Source organism: Ceratotherium simum, chromosome 14 (genome assembly GCF_057802395.1).
Source record: "Ceratotherium simum simum isolate JZ-2026a chromosome 14, ASM5780239v1, whole genome shotgun sequence".
Lineage (NCBI taxonomy): Eukaryota > Metazoa > Chordata > Mammalia > Perissodactyla > Rhinocerotidae > Ceratotherium > Ceratotherium simum.
In genome coordinates, this window is record NC_141913.1 from 60,005,123 (window position 1) to 60,027,719 (window position 22,597).

At 37.4% G+C, this 22,597-nt stretch overlaps 1 protein-coding gene across 1 annotated transcript in view; it reads left to right on the forward strand.

The window, feature by feature from the left end:
* The window catches only part of ZNF407 (zinc finger protein 407), a 458,423-nt gene that overhangs the window by 291,225 nt on the left and 144,601 nt on the right, over positions 1-22,597 (forward strand). Inside the window, exon 8 of the mRNA XM_004422642.3 lies at positions 18,331-18,509. Coding sequence (XP_004422699.1) covers positions 18,331-18,509 — 179 coding nt within the window. The remainder of the gene's footprint in view (positions 1-18,330; positions 18,510-22,597) is intronic.

Here is a 22,597-nt window from a genome sequence, read left to right on the forward strand (position 1 = left end):
TCCCTTTAATGGCATGAGATGCTACCTTCGATGTGGTAGCACATATATATGTTTTGGCTTTACCTTAAGAATGTCTGTAAACACAAGATTACATCTTTTACAAACGTCACGTCTTTATTTTACTTAAGGGAATGTCACATAAACTCTGTTGGCTTTTTCCTATTTATGAGAAGTGCTATTTGTGAGAAGTTCTATAACAAGAAGTACTCCTGGATTTTTCCTTTGTTTTAGGAAACAATGTCACGTTGTCCCTTACTACAGAACTACCAGTGAGCTGTAATTAAAATAAACTGGAATCCGTCATTTGATAACATCATATGTAAAGTGATACTTTTCCTTACAGGGAATTTTAACCCGATATTAACCTTTCCTCTTACCCCTTAAACTTTAATTCCTTACTCTTAATTCTTTGGCTTGAATCTTGCTAAACAACCCTAGTCCCTCATTTTGTATCTTTTATATCAGCTATGACACAGTTGAGAGATCTCTTGCTGTGTAAGTTTTGAATATATGTTGATTAACTTTACTGACCTTTCTTTCCTCAATGCTTTATTTCTTCATCTTAAATTACAACTTTTAGTAAATATATGAAATGTCATAAAACAAATCAGAATTTTCCCATTGAGAGAAAATGTGGTGAATTTTTAGTGTTTGTGCTTCAATAAATCAATCTCTTGGACAGAATCATTTGGGGTAAAGTGGTTAATACTTAAATTTGAGAAATTTGTTTTGTTCTAAAAACTTCAGATTGCTTTAATTTTAGTTAATAGCAAGATTCTGTCCTACTTTCCACTCTCAAATGATACTTTTCATTTGATTTTAAGTTATCTTCTCACTTGAGCCAGCCTGGATTGTAGGGCATATACGACATTATGTGGTGAAGGGTAGCAAGAAGTACATGTGGGCCTTTTAGTCCATGCTGGGTAGTTTGAGTTTTACCCCGAAGGTGGTAAATAGCCGGTGGAGAATTTTAAGCAGGAAACGGACATATTCACATTTTGCTTTGCAAAGATCACTGATACAGTGCAAATGGTGAGACAGAGAGGGACACAGCAGGAGATGGGAGATCATTTAAAAGACAGTTGCACAGGTGCAGGGAGAAAATAGTAAGTGCCTAACCCTAAACTAACACCAGAGCCAAGGCATGGAGAGAGGCCGATTCAGATGCTTGTTAAGAGGTACAATGAATGGATATGGGGACCAAATGAACGAATTTAGGATGAGAGAAAGACACATGCTATCCTTTAGATGCCCTGGCCAGGGCTACTGGGTGAGCAACGGTGACATTCGCGAGGTCCTCACTACTGGAGGAGGAAGATACCCTTTAGCAAAATGATGATGAGTGTGGTTTGGGATATGTTAACGTGAAAATGCCTGTGGGATATCCAAATGGAAATGTGTCAGTAGATGTATGGGTCAGTACTGAAATGTGTGAAACTTGAAGGCACTGATGTGGTTGATATTTTTCTCGGAAAATGTGGAAAACAAAAAAAGCAGAGGGACAAATAGCAAGTGTAGGAGGTACTGAGAAGTAGCCTCCCAGAAATGGAAGGGACCCCCAGGCAACAGGCAAAGAGTGCTCAGCCATTGGACGTTCAATAACAGAAGAACAGTGCAGTTCACCTGCCTTAGTCACAAGAAGGTCACTGGTTCTCGCAGGAAGACCAGTTCTAGTAACGTGGTAGGAACAGAAACCAGTTAAGTGGAGAGAGGTGAAGAAATGGTAAGAATGCGTGTTGACTGGTCTTGAAGGAGCTTGTTTTTGAAGGCTGCTCTGTGAAAACACTTGGGGAGGTGGTGGTAGCTAGAAGGGCAGATAGATGGATGTACATTGTATTTGTGTGTTTGTTTTCGTTAGTTTGCTTAAGATTGCTTTTTCAATTTTACTTAAATGCTTACATGCCAAAGTGAAAGAGCCAACTAAAATAGTGAAGTTTAACACTGCGGTATACCTAATGGCTAGGATGGACATGTAAGATCAGGGTTTTGTGAGGTGAAAGGGGCACTGGTAACAGCAGTGTTGGAGTAATCCTCTGTGACTTGGTGGAGGCATCTCGAGTCAGAGCAGTGCCTCGCTGTTCCCACCGTGGGGCCTCTCTCTTGAGATGGAGAACTTCGGCTTCAGAGCCTCTGAATCTCTCTGTGTAGCTGCTGTAACAGTGTTGCCACGTTTTGGGGTACTGCAGAGCACCAAATTTTACCTTGGCTGTGCTTAAAGTTTTGAATCAAGAACATAGAGATTGTGTAATGGTATTATTCTGCCCTCCCCCAACACATACCAAAACATTGGGATTTTATTTGCTTTATATGAAGAATTTTCACAAAAGGCTATATTACTTTAACTGTTAAACGTAATTCAGAAATTCGCTTGACGCTAGCTAACAATTCAGTCTAACCATTTAACAGACACTCAAGTGTGGTCTTTTAAAATGTGACATCTTTTCTATGACTTATTCTAAATAATTTTTGCTAATGTCTCAGGTTTTCCTAAGATCAGTAAATCTAACAGTCCACTCTGATGACATCATAAGCCAGTGGAGTTGCTCACGGTCGTTTATTGTGATGACACCTGACTCCCTCATATATTTACAGCCCATTCGATTAGTTTCACCTATCTTTGTTTGACTTACTCCAAGTAATTATAAATATGGTATGACTCTCTTACCAATCCTGGACTTAATTATATTTCCTATGTCCGTTTGTGCTAAAACTTCTGTTTGACTGTTTTAGATTGACCTCTACCTTCTTCGAATTGCCATATTTTTAGAAACATATAACTACTGGAATGGTCCTACCAAGAGAAAGGTAACAATAATAAGGATCGTGTGGGTAGTGGAGGTAGTATGTGTATCATATGAAAAAAGAAAGCAAACATATCACTCCTTAGGGTGAGATAGGGGACATGATTTATTTTCATGACTTAGGGTGTATTATAACTGCTGAGTGTTGGTGTCAGTTGTACTAAACCACTAAAAAGTGGAAATAAGTCATATCTATTGCCCCACAGGTTGATGTATGCTTTTCTTTTTGCATTCACTAACATTTTTGTATGGATTTCCTTTGATTCTATTGGAATTTTTGCTGCTTTGTTTCATTATAAATTATGGTCACCACAAGATGGTTGTGGCTGCATTTCAAGTTTTGATTTTAGCTTGTTTTTCAACTTTAAAAATGAAAAGTGCATTTCCCTTTGCAAATGGAGGTAGTTCTGTATATCTCATCACCAATTTTTGGTGCAAATAGAGATAGTACAAATAATCACAAGTGCTCTTGAAGTAGGTTCATTTTGGCATTGGTTACAATGTTATTAAATGTTATTAAAATGATGGAGGCAGCCTCCCTTTTTTAGACTAACACAGCTTTCTTAAGGAGGAAGGGACTCAAAGACGCCGAGTAGAAATGGCACTAATGAGTAAGTGAGTCATTCGGAATGTCTCACACTCAAGGAGCCGTGTGCCTGTGCCTGAGAAATGTATGGGCGATATCAGCATATATATTTTTTTAATTGCATGTTCTTTCCAATTAATGATTTCTATACGGCCTTTGAAAAATGATGTTATGAATGTAATGATTATACAATCCCAATCTTACTTCTTGAGTTATATGTACTTGTTTTTAACTACATACACACACACACACATGTATATTACCTTCCTTGCATCCATTTTTAACAAAACAGTCTTTTAAAACGTTGTGTGCTCTAATGTAAAAGAGATTCAGAACAAGGTTCCAATTTTATTTTTAAGGTATTTTTTTTTTTTTGGTTTAAAAGTGGAATATATGTTTTCTTTAGCTGTAAAAGCACAGTCAAGGCACCATGATAAGTGAGTCAGTGTTGTAAAAGTAAAACGAATTTTGCCTTCACTCACATGAGCTATAGAAGGAGGAAGCTTTATTGTCCCTGGGAAAGTGATAAGGCAGAGTAATTGTATATTATACTGTCCCGGAACATCTGCCTGAAGACTGTTGGAGCAATTCATCTATCACGGACCATGCAGCGTGTTTTGTCTTTCTGCTTTAACCCGTCCCCACTGCTGGCCTGCGCTGAGGTTTTGATAGGGATTGCGCCTGGGCCGGGGCTCACATTAATCAGTCCCCTTGTTCAACACTCCAGCTGACATAATTACAACCTGCGCACAGCAGTTATTCAAGTCGAGTCCTTGTCACTCGTGGTGCGAAACTACACAGCTCCGATCCCGGAGGAGATTGCCTTATCACACAGAACAAGGGCTCGCAGGAGTGGGAGAGAATAGAAATGGGAAAATGTCTTCCGGGAGTACTATATATTCCTTTAAAATAAGACATTTGAGAGACTTACAAGGGACAAAGGGAAGCATTGTGTGCAGGGACTGAAATGAACCGGTTATTATTTTTAAATGGATTACGTGGAGCATTTTTGTAAAAATGGACATAGATTATTGAATAAATTGAATGACCCCTCGTCATCAGTGACTCTTTTCTATTAACTTTTTCTTCAAAAGTGATCGTATAACTTTAGAATTATAAAAGGTTTAAATGCTCCTTGATAGGACTGAATTTGACAGAATTAATAAAGTATGCATTTTAAATCTACTATCAAGCAAATATATACTTAACTCAGCTTTGTAAGGAGTAGAGTTAGAGCCAGGGAAGAATTCTTTCAGAAGACCTTCAAAGATAGGGAAGTTCGCCGTTCCTATGGCAGTGTAGCATTAATCCTTGAGAGAGGAGCCAGAAAATAAACTTTCTGTCTTATTATTTGTTGCACCTCCTCACACTAATCCTACATTGGGTGAATTACTGGCCAGTTCCTCCAATATGCCAGGTGTGAGGGATGCAGTCTCCTTTCAGCCACTTAAAAAGTGTTTAAAATTTTACAGCAGCCTCCTCCCCCACCCCAATAGACTCAGAGTCTGTGGGCATGTGGTGACTTAAGAGATCGGGTCTCCAAACCACCCAGTGAACCAGGCTCTATGCGTGCATGCGGAAAGTTGTTGGTGTTCTAAATGGAGCCTTTTAATTTTTCTCTTCAACATTATTAGGTCGTCCCAAGTAAAGCCAAGTTCTGGCCTAGACTGTCAGAAATATTGTGAAACATATTTTTGGTTTAGGATAACTTTTACTTATATCACCTTAAATTTGAAAAGCTTTCAACTAAAAAAGCTACAATAAATTATCATACATGCCTATGTATATATATAAAACTTGATTTGTAAAGTAGTGTTTTTTGTAGGTGACTTATTTCAAGCCAAAGTTTGGTAAGCATACTACTTTATATAGTTCAGGCCTGTTTGTGAATGTGTCTCTGTACACCTTTTTCTCCTACTCAGCCTCTCTTGCAAATGCGATTCGAATGATTACTTGGACTTAGAAGGATGGTCAGGCTGCACTATACTATACTCGTTTAGTAAAGATCTTTTTTTTTCAGGCTTCTCATCCACATACTTTTCTTGGCTTTACAGCATTTTACTTCACTAAGCTTAGCTAATTAACAGAAGAGGAGAGAATAAAACCCATCCTGTAAGGAAATAAATAACAGAGAGATGATGATTTGGGGTGGGGGCTATATTTATTTCAAAGATGCAGTACAAACAGTGGCAAGGTAACAATGAGGGAATTTCCACCAGCAGTTGTTGCTAGCCAGGCAGAAGATAGTGGAGGGAAGAGGAACAACATGCAGGGCTAATTCGACAGTCTGATTTTCACAAATCACAAACTGTAAACAGTATTGTTAGCTTGGCCTTGAAAAAATATTTTTCTGGTCAAATAAGTTTGAGAAACACTCTCTGTATTGTGCTCTTTGTCCATCTGCTTCAGACTCGTAATGAATAGCATATTAATGACTCACAGAATTCCTGCTGTAAAGAAGTATGTGTAATTTTGTTTAAGTGAAGTATGTGAAACTTTGGCCACCGAGGCCTTTTTCCCAAAGCCCTGTGGGCATCATGTTGGACTAATCAGGATGCTGATATTTCTATTTTGTTAAAGGATAGGCAACCGTTAATGTCTGCTACACAGACATTTTACCTAAGAGACTGGGGATATTAGTTTCTCAGAAGCACATAGTATAAGGCATCTGATAATTGCTTAAACCTATTAAGTTTAGTTTTACTTATATAAGCATTTAGTTTGTTGACTTAGTGTCACATGAAAGTCTACTAGGTTGCACTTCTTTTCTCAAAAGAAGTTGCTTTTTTCCTCCTTTTCTAGACTGATAATATATCAGTATATTAAGAAGTGAAAGTTAATCAAATGTATTTTTTTCTCTTTGGGCTAAAGAAGAAGAATCAAGGAAAAATCAAGGTTCTCTTGGGTTTGCTCTTGCCAACGGCCCCTTCTCCCTTCATGCGGCATGGAGGACAGGCTGAGTCTGGCCACGTGTTAAAGTCACGGTCTTGCTTTCTTACTACACAAAGTATATGAGGGGGACTGTTCTTGAAATGTTAAATTCTAACAAAATAATTTGGGTTTCTAGAGACAAAGTTCTGTGTTTCTTCCTATCATTTCTTCCTTGTGATTTTCATTGTTCTCCAGTAGAGTGGAAGGTGGAAAGAGGATGTTAGGTTTAAAGCAGGTTATTCCTCTTATTGGTTTTAGATACCAGGAGCAGAGATTTGAATCGAGAAGTAATTTAAGTGGACCTGAATGTGGGAACATGAATGGTGAAGAAAAGATGGGAAGTTATACATACTCTTGGGAATAGAAGGATCAGTGTAACAGTATGCAAAACTCTTACGTGATAAACCTGTCAAAGGCAGTGCTGTGTCATAGCTGTGTGTGCAGTTAATATCATTTGAAATTAGTCGAAGTTAGTAAAGCATTTTGAATAATTGAAAGCCAGATAATTTTAGGCCTTTATCGTTAAAGACATCACTGAAGGGGGGTGCAGCAGTTCTGTAAGTAGGCAGGTGGAATTTTCAACTGTTTCAAAAGTTTCATTTTATGAAGCACAGCCTTTTGTTATAGTTATTCATATACATGACTTATCTCTCCTATCAAATCTTATTTCTTTGAGGACCTAACCAAAATGATTCACTTATATGTTTTTTTTTGTAATAGGCACTGAATAAAATATATGTTGAATAAATTCATTTTGAAAATAATGTCAATACATGTGAAAGTAGACTTTTCTTTTAACCATAGACTTTCCACAGAAACCAAAGCAATAGGTAGGCTTAGATTACCTCTGTTCTGAAAGTACCTCCCAGTAGGTCTGAAAGGCTAGCCCTGCTGCCGTGGTTTCCAGACCAGCACCTAGATGTACTGATGTACAGAGACCTTCTGTGGGTGACACGGAGGCCGGTGCTGTGGCTGCCATTCAGTAGCTTCTTCAGGAGCACACGTTAATGTACTAGCTGCACACTGAGCATGCCATGAAGACTTGGGAGGTGACATAACCTGAAACCTGGAGACTTACATCCTCTCCGGAGTAGTGGAACACAGTCAATAATGCATCTGTTTTCGTCAACTTCTCTGCTGACTTTCAAGTTCCTTTTTCTTATAAGACACTGCTCTATTTTAGCATCAGATGGTGCAGATCACCTTACATCACACAACAAGCATTAACATAATTATAACTGAGCAATTATAACTGAAAAAATTCACGTACATCAGCTTTTATTGTCATAGCAATTGACTTCAAAGAATTGGGATTTATGAGAAGCAGGAAATAATGAATAAGTGATCCGATAGGAATTATCCTATTTAATAAATAGCCACCAGTTAGGAAAAAAGAAAAAAAAATTGTAGAATTTAGAGCAGGATGATCCAGAAGTTGTCCAATTAAATATTGCTCTTGTAGAAAATAGTCAGGAGATTGTATTTTGTGATTACCTCTGACATCTATAAACTCTTTTTATCTTAGTGAAAAAAAAAGAGGTTTTAGAAAATTTCGTAAGTAATGAAATACGCCATTATTTTTAAATATCTATTTTACTTAAATGCCCATAAAACTTACCATTATTGTACATTATTTTTACAATTTGAACTTTATCATTTGAAAAGTTAGTCTTACGACCACACCTCATTCCCAGCCCTCCTGTCACCCTATTCCCCACAAGATAACCACTTGCAAATGTTCATATTTCTGTCCTGCTGGGGATAACCTAACTACTTTGCTTATTCCTCTGTTTCTTGGTTTATAGGCAGCATCAATCAGGAAATTAGCTCAATTACCTCACTTCTGCTATACCTCTCCTCTTTTCTCTGTTTTTATTATAGTATTCCTTTTGGTTTTCCAAGTGATTACCTGTATAATTTGACTTACCTTACTTAAATCTTTTACTTGGTTCATTGCATTGAATCATCTCTGTGTAAACATGAGAATCTTTGCACTGAAGGATTTCCACCTCTATTCCCAACTTATCTTAGTTTCTTTTATTGTTTATAACATTTACATTCTATACAATACTATACAATCCATCCAGTTGTTTTTAATAATTTTATTTATTTATTTATTTTTACCCCCAAAGCCCCAGTAGTTGTATGTCATAGCTGCACATCCTTCTAGTTGCTGTATGTGGGACGCGGCCTCAGCATGGCTGGAGAAGCAGTGCATCAGTGCGCACCCGGGGTTCCGAGCCCGGGCCGCCAGTAGCGGAGCGCGCGCACTTGACCGCTAAGCCACGGGGCCGGCCCCATCCAGTTGTTTTTAAAATGCATGTTTTGGTCATGTTTGCTTTACATGAGGTAAATTTAAATATATTCTTGTGAATAATCCAAATGATCCAAAAACATACTAAGCAAACATAAAAGTTTTCTCTGACTTGGAAACCTTTCCATAAAGATAATTGCCATCAATAGTTTGCCAGGCTTCCTTCTAATACCCAATGCATCTATATGAGTATAAGTATGTAGTTTTAAAAAGCTGGAAGCACCCATATGTGCATTTATCTTGGATTTGCTTTATCTTTTTTAACTTAATAGTATGTCTTGGAAGTTTTTCTGTGGTAGTACGTAAGATCTACCTTATTCTAGTGAATGGCTTTTGTTCAACAAATAAGGATGCGTGATGAGTAGCACACACACCAGGCCTTCTTCAACAGCGTTCGCTGGGAGAGATTCACAGAGACAGGTGTGTTGCCGTTGTTCCTCCCTTCAGCCTGTCCCCTTCTTGTTGTCCTCTGCAGCAACACTCAGAGATGTTGCAGTGGTGGACGTCAGACTGGGAAGTCTCCAGCCCTTGGGCTATGGGACTTTTCAGCTCCACAGCTCGGAGAGTACTACCCTGCTTGGGTGTGTGTTCAGGGCTATGTTCGAGCAATCTAGTGACCTGGCCTACCAGGTCTCCTGTTTTGTTCTGACACCACTAAGCTATTCATGGTTGGGGAATACTGTCTCTTTTCCTCTGATCAACCTGTGCTCTCTCAGCAGTCTACCAGGATGTAGTTGGCTTCCATGGAGCTCTGTAGGAGACCAGCTCCTACTCTGGGATGCAGACTTGCAAGTTAACCCTTACCTCTCAGCAGTATTGAATCTTGTAGTGTGGTTCACCATAAATTAATGACCCATTCCTCTATTAACAGATACCCTGTTTCAAATTTTTATAAGTAAAGGTTAAATAATTCTTCTGTGGGTAATTTCTAGAAATTGAACTCCTAAATCCAAGAGTATGTGTATATTTCAATTTTGAAGGCTGTCATCAAATGTCTTCCAAAAGCCTTTGCTATCTGACGCTTTTACCAGTGGTATTCATTTCTCTTACCAATAATTAACATTATAAATCTTCTTAAATTTTGGCTGTTACCTTAGGGTCTAATTTGTATTTCCTTGGTTACTAGAGTCATTGATTACGTTTTAAGGCTTGCATAACTCTTTGTAGATCTCCAATTATGAATTTCTTGCTTATATTCTTTATCTAATTTTTGAGATTTTTCTTTTTTGCTTATTAATCATATGTACTCATTTTGTAATCTGTATAGTAATCATTTGCTTTTATATATGTTATGTATATTTTCTCCATTTCTTTGCCCTCTTTTAACTTCATTTATGATGTATTATACTATATAGCCGTTTTAACTTTATGAAGTATCTTTTTGTAGCATTTGGGCTTTGAATTTTACTTAGGAAAGCTCTTTCCAACCAAGATTATAAAAATATTTTCTTCTAGCACTTTTATAATTTAGTGAGTGTCCTTATGTTGATCTTAAAATCCAAATGGCATTTGTTTTTGTATGGTGTAGAACTGTAGGAATCTAAACTTACTTTTGCCCCCATGTAGTAGGCAGCTGACTCAACGCTGTTTATTATATAACCCATCCTTTCCTCATTGATCTGAAATGACATTTTATCCCTTATATACGTGGATCTTTGTGCTCTCTCTTCTGGTGATGTATTTGGCTCAACACTCCAAATGACATTCATCTATTTGCTAAACATTGTTGATAAAATGTTCCATTTTAGGCAGAAGAAGAAGTTCTTTATTCTTGTAGCTTCTAACCAATTTTAAATTTAAAAAGCACAAATGTTCAGAAATCTAAAATTATCATGCTCTTTCCTTATGGGTCCTTTAGTGAGAACATAAGTGGTAGAGAAGTGTGTCTTGGGCTGTTACATAAATTGTGAAACAAGCACCGAGCTTGTAGAGTGGAGCGCACTCTTCCAGCCGGTAGTGACTGGGCAGCTTTATGTTCTGCTCTCCCACAGAGACTTTCCAGTCTTTCTTAGACTGGTTTTTTGTCCAGTAAATTTATAATTAAATACTACTTGTTAAAAAAAAATGTGGTAACTTCTTAAGTTTAATTTACATAAAGACTTTCTCTGAATTATTCCTTATTCATTTTGGATTACTGTTATAAAGATATAGTAGAAACCCCTTTGCACTGAACTTTTAGATAAATATGGACTATAGTGTGTACTATTGATACACTTGTTACTATACATAAACTTAGCTACAAAGTAATTATTTTCAAGGATGTGAGTTCAAAGAGTGTCTTCTGAGCAGGCAGAAAAAGAAATTGTATTTCTAAATGTGTATTCACATATACACTATATAACTGTTTTAGGAATCTATTTTTATTCAAATGAATTGAAATTGCTTTTCATTTTTGGTAAGAAAATTGCTAATAATTATCCACATAGTTGGACTGTCTTGCATTTAGTAGAAAGACTAGTAGTAGTAATAAAAAAATGCATTCAGTACCTACCATATTTTCTGAACATATTTATTATCACTTACCTTAATGCTCATGACAGCCTTATGAGATACGTGTATTATTCCCTAAAGCAACAAAAAAAGGGCTCCATGGTCAGCACTTTTGGGAAGCAAAATGTTAAACAAAACTAACATATATGAGTAGAACTTTCAGAGTTTTTTAGTGACGGTTTACATATATGACAAGCCAAATTGTTACCAGTAGATCAATACAATTGTTAATTTCACACAAAAGAATTTGGGAGTGTTGAGGCAGATACATAGCTTCCCTTGGGGAAATAGGAAACTAATGTTTATCTAGGATCTCTATGTGTCAGGCACTCTTCTGGGCCCTTTAGCTTATGACATCTGTGCCCCACTCCCTGCATTTCAGTTTCTTTATCAGTAAAATAATATTATCAGTACTTACTAATAAACACACAGAAATTACCTGATTGTGTCTTAGTGATGTGAGTTTATTATTGGCCCAGGTCTCTCTAGTTCTATAGTTAACTAAGATGTTTGCCACTCCAGCTCACAACCACAGTCTTCTGGCTGACTCCATGATGACGTGGGTGGGAAGTTGTGATCTAGGAGGAAAAGGAGCCCTGTGGAGGGATGAACTCTGCCAGGTGTGAGCCTCCTGCCACCTGGGTCACTGTAACATACTGGCACATGCATAGACGGACCAGCAGACTGTAATAGACTGTCTAGAAGTAGCCTCAAATAAATAAAATAGTGGGGCCGGCCTGGTGGCATAGCAGTTAAGTTTGCATGCTCTACTTCAGCGGCCCAGGGTTTGCGGGTTCGGATCCCGGGCTCCAACCATTGCACTGCTTGTCAAGCCATGCTGTGGCGGCATCCCATATAATGTAGAGGAAGATGGGCATAGATGTTAGCCCAGGGCAAATCTTCCTCAGCAAAAAGAGGAGGATTGGCATCAGATGTTGGCTGAGGGCTAATCTTCCTCACAAAGATTGATAGACAAACAAACAAACAAATAAATAAAATATCGATGAAGTGGCATTTCAAGTCAGTGGGGGAAAGATGGACTGTTAATAAATGATATTGAGAGATCTGGCTAGCAATCTAGATCCACACTTTATACCACACTCTAATATAATTTTGAAGTGGATCTAATATTTAATATAACATAATGCAGCTATGCAAGTACTAGACCAAATTTGGGACAATTCTTTTATAACCTCCAAGTAAGGCAGCCATAGAACAAAAGGTGAACAAAATAAAAAATTCTACTTTTCAGAAGATAGCATAAGCAAAGTAGAAAAAAATAAACTAAGGAAAAAATATTTCCAACTTCTGTCAGACAGGGTCAGTCTCCTTAATGTGTAAGAGAATGCCTAACAACCTTGTGGGAAAAAGCAGATCAAAAATGTGAACAGACAGTAAATAGAAAAGAATATACATATGGCATTTCAGTACGTGAAAAGATACTTAACTTCACTCATTACAAGAGAAATGCAAATTAAAGCTTTTAAAAATTAAAAATTGAAACTCCACTGAGCTACCATTTTTCACCCACCACATTGGCAAAAATTTCGAAAGTTTGGTAACACACTGCATTGGCAAGAATGTACAGAAGCACGCTCTCTCAAACATTGTTGGTGGAAGTGTAAACTGCTACAACTCCTCTGGAGGGCAATTTGGCAGAACTTATCAAAATTACAAAAACATATGCCTATTGACATTTGAAACAATTCCACTTGGCATCATGAGATTCTCTTGGCATCCTGAGAAATGGAAAGTGTTTTATAAGATTATTCATTGCAACCTTGTTTATACTAGCAAATAATTGGAAACAACCTAAGTGCCCATCGATAGAGAATCAGTTAAATAAAATACACTGCATCAGTACTGTGAAATACTGCTTGGCTATTGAAAAAGGAGAAAAAGAGAGTGGAGGAGAGGGAGAGGGAGTAGAAAGGAGGGTGGAGAGAGGTGTCTTCTGTCCCGATGTGGAAAGATCCCCGTGCTGCCTTGTTAGGTGAAAAAAGCAAGGTACTGATCTGTGTTATGCCAACAAATTTATATACGAAGAGAGAGGAAAAGAAGGTACAGTACAGATTTGTGGCTTGAAAAAGTCATCTTTAATTCTCCTAAAAGACTGACGAGAAGTTAAGAACTGTACCTCCCTGGTGGCATGGGGTGACCTGGGCAAGGCGGGGGCAGTGGTAGGAGGGAGACTTGGACTATATCTATGCCTTGTTAGACTTTTCGATGTTTAAAATATGTGAATGTATGTTTGTTCAGCAACTTCAGTTGTGTCTTTTATTATTTATTTTTTTTTGGTAAGATCAGCTCTGAGCTAACATCCATGCTGATCCTCCTCTTTTTGCTGAGGAAGACTGGCCCTGGGCTAACATCTGTGCCCATCTTCCTTTACTTTATATGGGACCCCACCACAGCATGGGGTGACAAGCGGTGCCTCTGTGCACGCCCAGGATCCGAACCCGGGCCTCCAGCAGCCAAGCGCACGCACTTAACCACTATGCCACGGGGCCGGCCCCAGTGGTGTCTTTTTTTAAATAACCAAAATAACATACATCAAAAGAGGAAAAAAAGTATTCAGTAGAATTTTTTTTAAAGCTTCCTTCTCCTTATGTTTAATAACATAAATTTAACTTGTGCTTTTTGTGTTAATAGGCAGTGAGTTAGTGTGTGGTACTTACAGATAATTTTGTGGAGTTCTAGAAGCACTTGTTGTGGTCTGTTCATTATTTTAAAATACATTGCCTTTGAACTGAATAAAATATTTCCTTTATTACTTATTTTTTTTAAGAAGCCCTAAAATTAGTCAGCTGCCATCTCAGGTCCTTTTGCTACTCGTTAAGCCCTTGTTTTATGTGTGTGTGTGTATATGTATATATATACATATATATATATGTATATATATATATATGTTTACTGTAAGCTGCCTCAAGATTTTCAACATGTTATATTCCAAATTTAATTTGAAACTTCCCCATGACTTAGAATGCCTTTCCCATAAACACAGTGCATGCAGGCTATGGCTCCAGCAAGTCCTGCTTGAGTCTCTGGTCCTGTGCAGCGTTGTGCTGAGGCATCTAGCTTCCCATCGAACAGTGCCCCCATTTCCCACACTGAGAGTGTCTATATCTACCATTCTTCTTGTGCTACACTGTCTTGATTACTATTGCTTCATAATTAATTCTGAAATCGGAAAGTGTGAGTCCTCCGACTTAGTTCTTTTTTAAGATTGTATCGGTTCTTCTAGGTCCCATGCATTTCTATATAAACTTTAAGGTCAACATTTCAATTTCTGTAAAAAATCCAGGTGTGATTTTGATAGAGATTGCATTGAATCTGTGCATCAATTTGGGGAGTATTGTCATCTTAATAATATTGTCTTCCAATCTGTGAACATGGGACAAAAATAAGCTCTTTACCTTAAAAATCAATGTCAAACTGAAGACATTATTCAGTCACTCACTACTAATTATTTTATGCCCAGTTGGCTTAACTGCTGTTATTTCCTGGAGATCTAGATGTGACCCTGTGTGAAATAATATCTTAGAATATCCTTACTTCGCCTGAACAACCTGTTCTTGATTAGTCCCACTTCAGTTTACCATTCTAATTACTATTCATAAGTTCTGTGTTTGGGAAAAATATAATTTTCAAGTTGAAAATCATTCAGAATTACTTAGCAGAAAGTGTCTGGTCTATTTATTGTTCACTGAATTTTGTGACATTACCACATATTCAGCTGTATGTTGCTTAATATTCTCAAGTGTAGGGACTAAAGTTTGCCCCTACTTATTATTCTGCTTTAAATGATACTGACATAATATGTTATAGTTTTGACTTCTTAGGCTTGGATTGGAATAGTTTGATTTTTTAGGTGTGAAAGGCTCTTTTTTGTTCCAATATTTTTAAAAGTTTTATGTTGCATGACATTAGATGCAGAACAGCAGACGATAGCATAAATGTACACTGTTATCCATGAACTATATTAAATATATATTTTTTATTACAGTCAGATATTGCCTATTTTTTCTACTTGTTTGCATGTATTTAATGTTTATGTGTGTGTATAAAACATAAAATTATAAATATATATATGTAGATGTATTATATACATAAAATATATAAATGGTATATACATAGGATAAATAAAAAATATGTATATATAAATATATATGCATGAAGTGGTCCTTAATACCTTTAAAAATATCAAATAGCACACCATTTCTTTCTTGTTTTAGTCTACATTTTTAAGTAAAAAGAAGCCTCTCACCTTTTTTAATCCTGCCTCCTCCACTTAACTTGCTTCAGTAATAGTCTCCTGATTGTTAGATTCTACATACTATTCAGGTACTAAGAGATATTACTTGATTTTTGTCCAAGATACACCCTTCTTGAAAACAAGACGTTCTGTTTTCGAAGTCATCTCTTTCTTCTGAAGATTAGGATTCATTGCTTATATTGTCCCGCATTTAAGTATTCATCATACATTGAAATGTGTATGTCTTGGTAATTTTAATTTCTTCCCTTGATCGGTGATTGTCTTTGCTGACTCTTTATGCCTAGCTTTTTCCATGAGGAAATAATATAGGTGGTACCGAAGAATCGATAGTCCTAATAAACAGTACTAATTAAGTACAGTAGTAGCTTTTTGTTTTCACTCCCCAATGTCAGTAAACAATGGTGAATTTAGGGGGTGTCTGTGATGCCATGGAAAACAGATGGGAGATCTGCAGAGTAGGGAGTAATTTGGAACAGTTCACCCAGCTAGTTGGGGAATTAACAAAATGATGCTCTTCCTTTTAATTATCACAAAAGTGGACATGAGTTCATCATTTGTCCACCTTCAGATATTTTCCTATGTTCCTTCTGTCAACATGATGCAGAGCTATTATTCCGAGGATATTTATACATTTAAGAGACTCTACAAACCCACCCTTTTCTTAGTATGTGGTGTCTTAGTATGTACCAGTATCTTTGATATGTAAATACTGTAAGGAAGGAGGGCTGTGGTGTACCTGAAAATACACCGGCCTTGAAAACAGAAACCTTACATTCAGGTTTTGTCTTACCCGCCTTCTCGGGGAGTCCTGTGATATCCTCAAAGCAGCGAGGCCAGTGGCAGGCACGTAAAACACATTACGTTCTCACTCATTTTTTCCCCTATTACAATGATTATTAATTAACAACAGAGAATTTATATAAAAAGCAAGTTTGGTAATTCAGTAGTGACAAGAAAGAGATAAGCTGTGTATGCGTATGTTCACTAACTGTCTTACATATATTTGGTCTAAGTTCTAAGAGAAACTTAGCACAAAGCTTGACAGAGCCCTTGCCAAAGGCAAGCTGAAAATAGCTGAGAAAATCTGTTGTTCAGTTCTTCTTCTTTTTTTTAAAAGTATTTGCTGTTATTTTAAAATTTTTAAAAATATTAATAGATAAATCATTGAACTATATTTGGAAAATGAAGAGAAATGGGCATTGCTGTATAGCTGCGTTAGCATGTTGATGTGTTTCTTTCTAGTCTAGTCATAGAAGGATTTGTGTGATTTACTCTTTCTAACCATATACGGTTGGGCATGTACATGGCATGATGAGAGGCCCTGCCTGGGGATGGGAGGGAGGTAGCAGAAGCCTTTCCAAAGGGATGTCTTGGATCCAGTTATAGGACTGCTCCCATGACTGCAGGATATCCATTCGTGAGGGAAGTGCTTGCATTTCGTCTTCATCCACATGTCGATAGGAAAGGACGTCCCTGGCCCCTCCAGTTGTGGAAGGCTGTTGATAGTGCCATCTTTATGAGCTCTGCTTTGCTCAGATGATGCTTCTCCATACTCCTCTTGTCATGAGTGAATAGATAACGTATTTACTTAGTCTCTGGATTTCTAATGTCATTTGTTGCCTTTAGGTGTGAGTGATAACATAGCTACTATAAAATTGATAGGTTATAACCATTTTTGCATTCTTCACCAGTGTTTCTCAGGGTGTGTTCCCTGAAAAGTAAACATCATGATGCAGTTGAATGTTATACACAAATGTCATTCCACTTAGAAGTGCTCAGGCAATGCAGAGCTACATGAAGTTTCTTCGTAGAGCCTTTCATAACCCAATGTGCCTTGTGAGTTGTTTAAAACGACCATTCCCAACCTTATTTGGTCATGGAAGCTTTTCTTTGTTCGACATCTTGCAGGATTTTGTTCTTCAGCAATACCTTCAGGAAACGTTTATATTGCTTGATTTTCTTCGGCATTTCATTTTGCTCTGTAGAAAATCTGAGGCCAGCCTGATTTTTTGTTTCTTTGTAGTTAACCGCCCCCTCCATCACCTGCTTAAATTTCTGTAGAACTCTTTTTATTACTGTTCTAACAATGACAAAGACAAAAGAAAAACAGCTGTGTGTGTGTGTTCAGCAACGGTCTAGTTGTGTAGTCTCTGATGCCAAGATGCTGAGAGGGATGAAGGAGCAGGCAGAACAGTTTGCCTCACAGAGCAGCATCCTTTTCCCAGTCTTCTTGTCGTTTCAGGCCTTGCATTTCTGAATTGGCAGGAAAACAGTGGGAGAGGAACCTACTCCTATTTTCAGAGGCGATTTGGTGCACAAGATAAAGACCTTATTGTATTTTTCAGTCCATCATTCTTAAAAACCTACACCAACACAGAATACTCACTGACACTTAACACATTGCCCAAACATGGGGTTGCAGGACTGTTTCTAGCTATGTTTCTATCTTTAAACTGTGTTAGAGCCTTACTTATAAGCAGCTCACTTGACAGAACTTAAAGCCAAAGCTTCTTTGTTTCCTTAATCCTCTGTTCAGTGGACGTGACGGTGCTTCCTTTGTACCTCTCCTCAGTGGGGAATGGTGTGTTCTGGGGGTTAAGGAAACTCCTTCACTGCCCTCAAGTGGTACCAGAATAATTTGATATTAAAATCATAGAACCTGGGATTTTGCATAAAAATGCAAAGTGAATCCCTTCTGCATAGATGTGAATCACTAAGCTAAGAGGCCAACTTAAGAATTAGCACCAGGGTTAAAAAAACTACCAGCCTCATAGGATTAATGTATTATACAAGTTAATTATATGAGTACAACACTCAGAATAGTACTTGACACATAGTAGGGCCCACATAAGAGTTAGCTAATATCATTATTTGTGGTCTGATGTTATTGATTTGACCTTAATTCGGTTTACTTTTCTTTCTTACTTCGTAGGTCAAACTGTGCTGAAAACATCCGCAAACACATTTTACATACTGGCAAACACGAGGGGGTCAAGATGTACAACTGCCCCAAGTGTGACTATGGAACCAACGTCCCTGTGGAATTCCGCAACCACTTGAAAGAACAGCATCCTGACATCGAAAACCCTGACCTGGCTTACTTGCATGCTGGTAAGGAACTAAAACTGGTAAAATACTTTTGGTTTTTAAGAGGATTTCATTTCATTCATCACATTAGTTTTAATGCTGTTTGTACATTACCATCATGTGTTTTAATGTGGTCAAGTATGTGATAGTATCTGCTTCAAGACTTATAAAAAAGTACATTCTGTTCGTATCCCACTCAACCATGAAAACAGGTCTTTTCAACTGTATTTTATCAAGAGCAAATATGACAAAACTATCATCCCAGGACAACAAAGTTAATAATAGCAAATATTCAAGACACAGTTGAACTGAAATGATGGTTGTTTGAGCTTCATATTTTGACTAATTGGTAAAACTTTTAATTTTTTTCAAAAAATGTTTGTGATTTAAAATGTTATACCCTATCCCTTTGTACCACCGTTGTCCAGTGAATACTTGGAAAGGAAGAGGATGTGACTGAGGAGAGAGAGCAGAACAACTTGGATGGGGTAACATAGTGCCACTCATTTCCCAGGATCAGGAGAACCTGTCACACGGGTTCTAGGGGCATGTTGGTGATGGCAGAGGCTGCCAAGATTATTCCATCCTGGTTGGATTCGAAGTCAGATTCTGGAAGAATCAGAAGTATAGCAACAATTGCAGGCTTACGCAAATCTATTCCTGTAGCCCAGCTTTTGCTTTAATATACAAGCACGCCTTGAGTGTTGAATTCTTACTGTGCAGAACAACAAAGTGATGGATTATGGATGTGGAGATCTATTTGAGGAAATACTTACCTTGAAGGAAACTTAGAGAAAGTTCCAAAATGTAGCCCACACAGTACTATATGTAAATCATGCCAGGTGATACAGGGGGTGTTTTAAGCAGATGCTTTGGGATCAGTTAGGTCTACAGTTAAACTCCACTTCTTCCCTTATTGACCTTATGACCTCAGGCAGACTAACCTCTTCATGCCTCAGATTTCTCATATGTAAATCTATGTAGTAGTATCTATTTAGAAGATCGTTGGGAGAATTTAAAATGATGATGGCTATGAAGTTCTTAGCACAGTACCTTTTATGTCTAGTATGAGCAAAGGGGAGAGTGAGTGTTGGTGGTGATGCTGGAGGTGTGACAGTAGTGTTTGAAAGTCATGAGGAAATCCCACCCCAAATGCAAGACTTCATTTGCAACATATATATACAATATTTGCTCATCTAATATCACAGTAAAGAAAACAGAACTTGATGAGTAATTTGAGTTAGAATAATATTTTTAATGCATTTGACAATGTCTACATATGAGATTGTTTTCTGCTGATGTGTTCTTTCAGATTTCTCTGTTTATGCTCATATGATCAACTTTTTAAAGTAATGGTAGAATGTCTTATTTAGTAATCTCTGTTGTATCCAGGGGTGTTTTTGAAAAAGAAAAACAGAGGTCAATCCTCTTTGCATTTTGGTGGGGTTGTTACTGAAAATGTTTTGAACTCGACAGTTTATCACGTTTAGTTCACAAAAACAGGTAAAGTCAAGTTGAAATATCTTCTGGTCATCAGTACCTATGGATTCTTCGTTAATATGAATGCATGACAATACAGATGCCAGAAATACTGCCTATGAAAGGAGGTGCTTCAGGAAACAACCAAATAGAACAGTCTAGACTGATGGTTGTTGTCAGCACAGGACCATTTTCCAAGGTAGTATTGCCGCGCCTACTTCTCAAGGTGCAGTCTTGACATCTTCTGTCTCTCCCTTCCGTTGCTCCAATTAGACATTAAAAATGAGTTATTTCCCTAAAATAAAATATCTCTAACTTTTAAATGAAGTAAACACCACAGAAAGGAGGAGGAGGCTAATTGAAGACCATAGAAATGCATCCCTTTCCTCCTTCTGCGCGGAAAGGATGACAGCCTTGCTTACGCTGTTGCTGCGCTGGTGCTGCACACATTCCTTGGGGATGCACTTTGAGATGTCATTAGCATACAAAAGTTTTAAGAGAAATTATCCTCGTTTCCTTTTGTATGTGTGTCATGCTCATGTGTTTATAATCCTGGTTTTCTGTTAGTATTTTTATAATTATGTTAGAAACTTTTTTCTACTTAAGTCATAGCAGCATTCCTCAGTATTTTCACAAATGAAATCCAGGTGGTACAAATGGGGTGTCAATTGTTTATTCTTCTCTATGCATGGCAATATTGCTCTTCAGTAATAGTTTTGCTTTGATAAACCTAGCTCGGTTAAGAGAAAACTTTAAAAAGATAAAGTTTTTTAGACTGACTGACTTTTTAACCTTTTGATTCTGAATCGTCTGTAATACATTTAAGGATGTGTGAAACAAACTTTCCTCCATATAAAGTGAGACGTCGAATCAGGCTGTTGCTGCTTTTCATTCCATACTGCTTGGTGCTGGAAATGGGCACCACAGTTGACGGATCCCTGATGGGCGGTGCTGTAAAATATCAGGCAGTGATATAAAATCTTAAGAGTGGTTTATGCCTGGTCCTGAAGGGTACTGTCAGCTGCCTTCTCCGGTATCTATACTATTAATGTGTTGGGAATTTTGTAAACAAAATTCAGTGAAGCATATTATGCAATTCTTTTAATAAAAGGTTGATTTAAAACTACCCCAAAACAGACAAAATCACTCTGATCCTGACTTGGCTATGCCGTGTCTACCAAACATCTAAAAGACCATTAGAAGGAAAACATCAAGCAACAGCAACAAAAATGACTGTAAATAGTGTCATTTGGGGTATTTTAAATTTTAGTAGAGATAACATTTGGAAATTTATATGTTAAAATAAGATATTTTAACAATGTTATAAACCAATGTTACTGCAATAAAGAAAAAATTAAAAAAAAAAAAGATATTTTTTGTTGGGGAACAGTTCTGCAGAGAGAGAGATTTTCCTGTGGTTGTGCGCTTCCCTGGGTGTGTCTACATTGACATGTACCTGCAGTTGTGTAGGTGATGTGATTTACGCAAAGACCGCAGAACCTGAGTTCCGTGGAGACCAGAGTCACGTCCCTGCAGGCCACTTTGTAAGGTTGGCAGATCTCTGGATGTCTCTGAGCTTCAGATTCCTTATCGAAGAAGTTAGGAGTTTGAATTACCTCCAAGTAATCGTCAAGTCCCTCCAAGCTGTAGCCTTCTGTGTTTCTGTAGGCATGGCCTTTAAGGTGGGATAGGTTTTAAGTTTAGCCCTCATTCCTTTGTTGAATGACTTTGGAAACTTTAACTCTGTGGGCCTCAGTTTTCCCCTTTGTAGGATAAGGATAGTGATGCCTATGACACAGAGTTTTTGTATCATCTCAAAGAGGTAATACGGTGTGTGAACTGTTTCACATGATAAGACTTAGCATCCATGGTTGCTCAGTTTTCTCCTTCTCTGTTGCTTCTGTTAATGATCCATTGTCTCTTTTCTCAATTAATTTAGGGAAGTAGAAAAATGACTAAAGGCTATATGTGAGCTCTAATTTTGCTCGTAGCTTTTTTCGAAAAACAAGATAAAAGTGGTTATTTTAAAAATAAAAGTGGATTATTTAGAAATGTAGTATTCAATTTTCAGGCAGTTTGGGATTTTCTACTTATCTTTTTGTTAACTATTGAAATAGTAATATGAATTGATTTTTAGCTTACATCTACTGTGCTTTCAGAACATGATCTGAATTATTTCAGTCCTTTGAAATTTGTTTGCACTTTCTTTATGCCCAGTGTATGGTGAGTTTTGGTAAATGTTTGAGACATACTAGAAAGGAATGTAAATAATGGTGTTGTCCGGGCTGTATTGTAGTTCCCTGTAAGTCACTTACATCAAGTTCGTTCACTGTGTTGTTCAGATTGACTGTATTCTTACCAATATGTTTTATGCGAGCTCTATCAACTAAGAGAGGTATATTAAAATTGCCCGCTATAATTGTGGATTTGTCTGTTTTTCTTTTTAATTCTGTTAATTTTGGCTTTACCTATTTTGAAGATATATCACTGGATACTCAGAACTTTAGGATTGTTTTATACACATATACACCTATGATAAAGAATATATATATATTCCCTTATAATTATGAAATTTTCCGTTTTATCTATAGTCATACTTCTTGCCATCATACTATGCTTCATACTGGAATAGC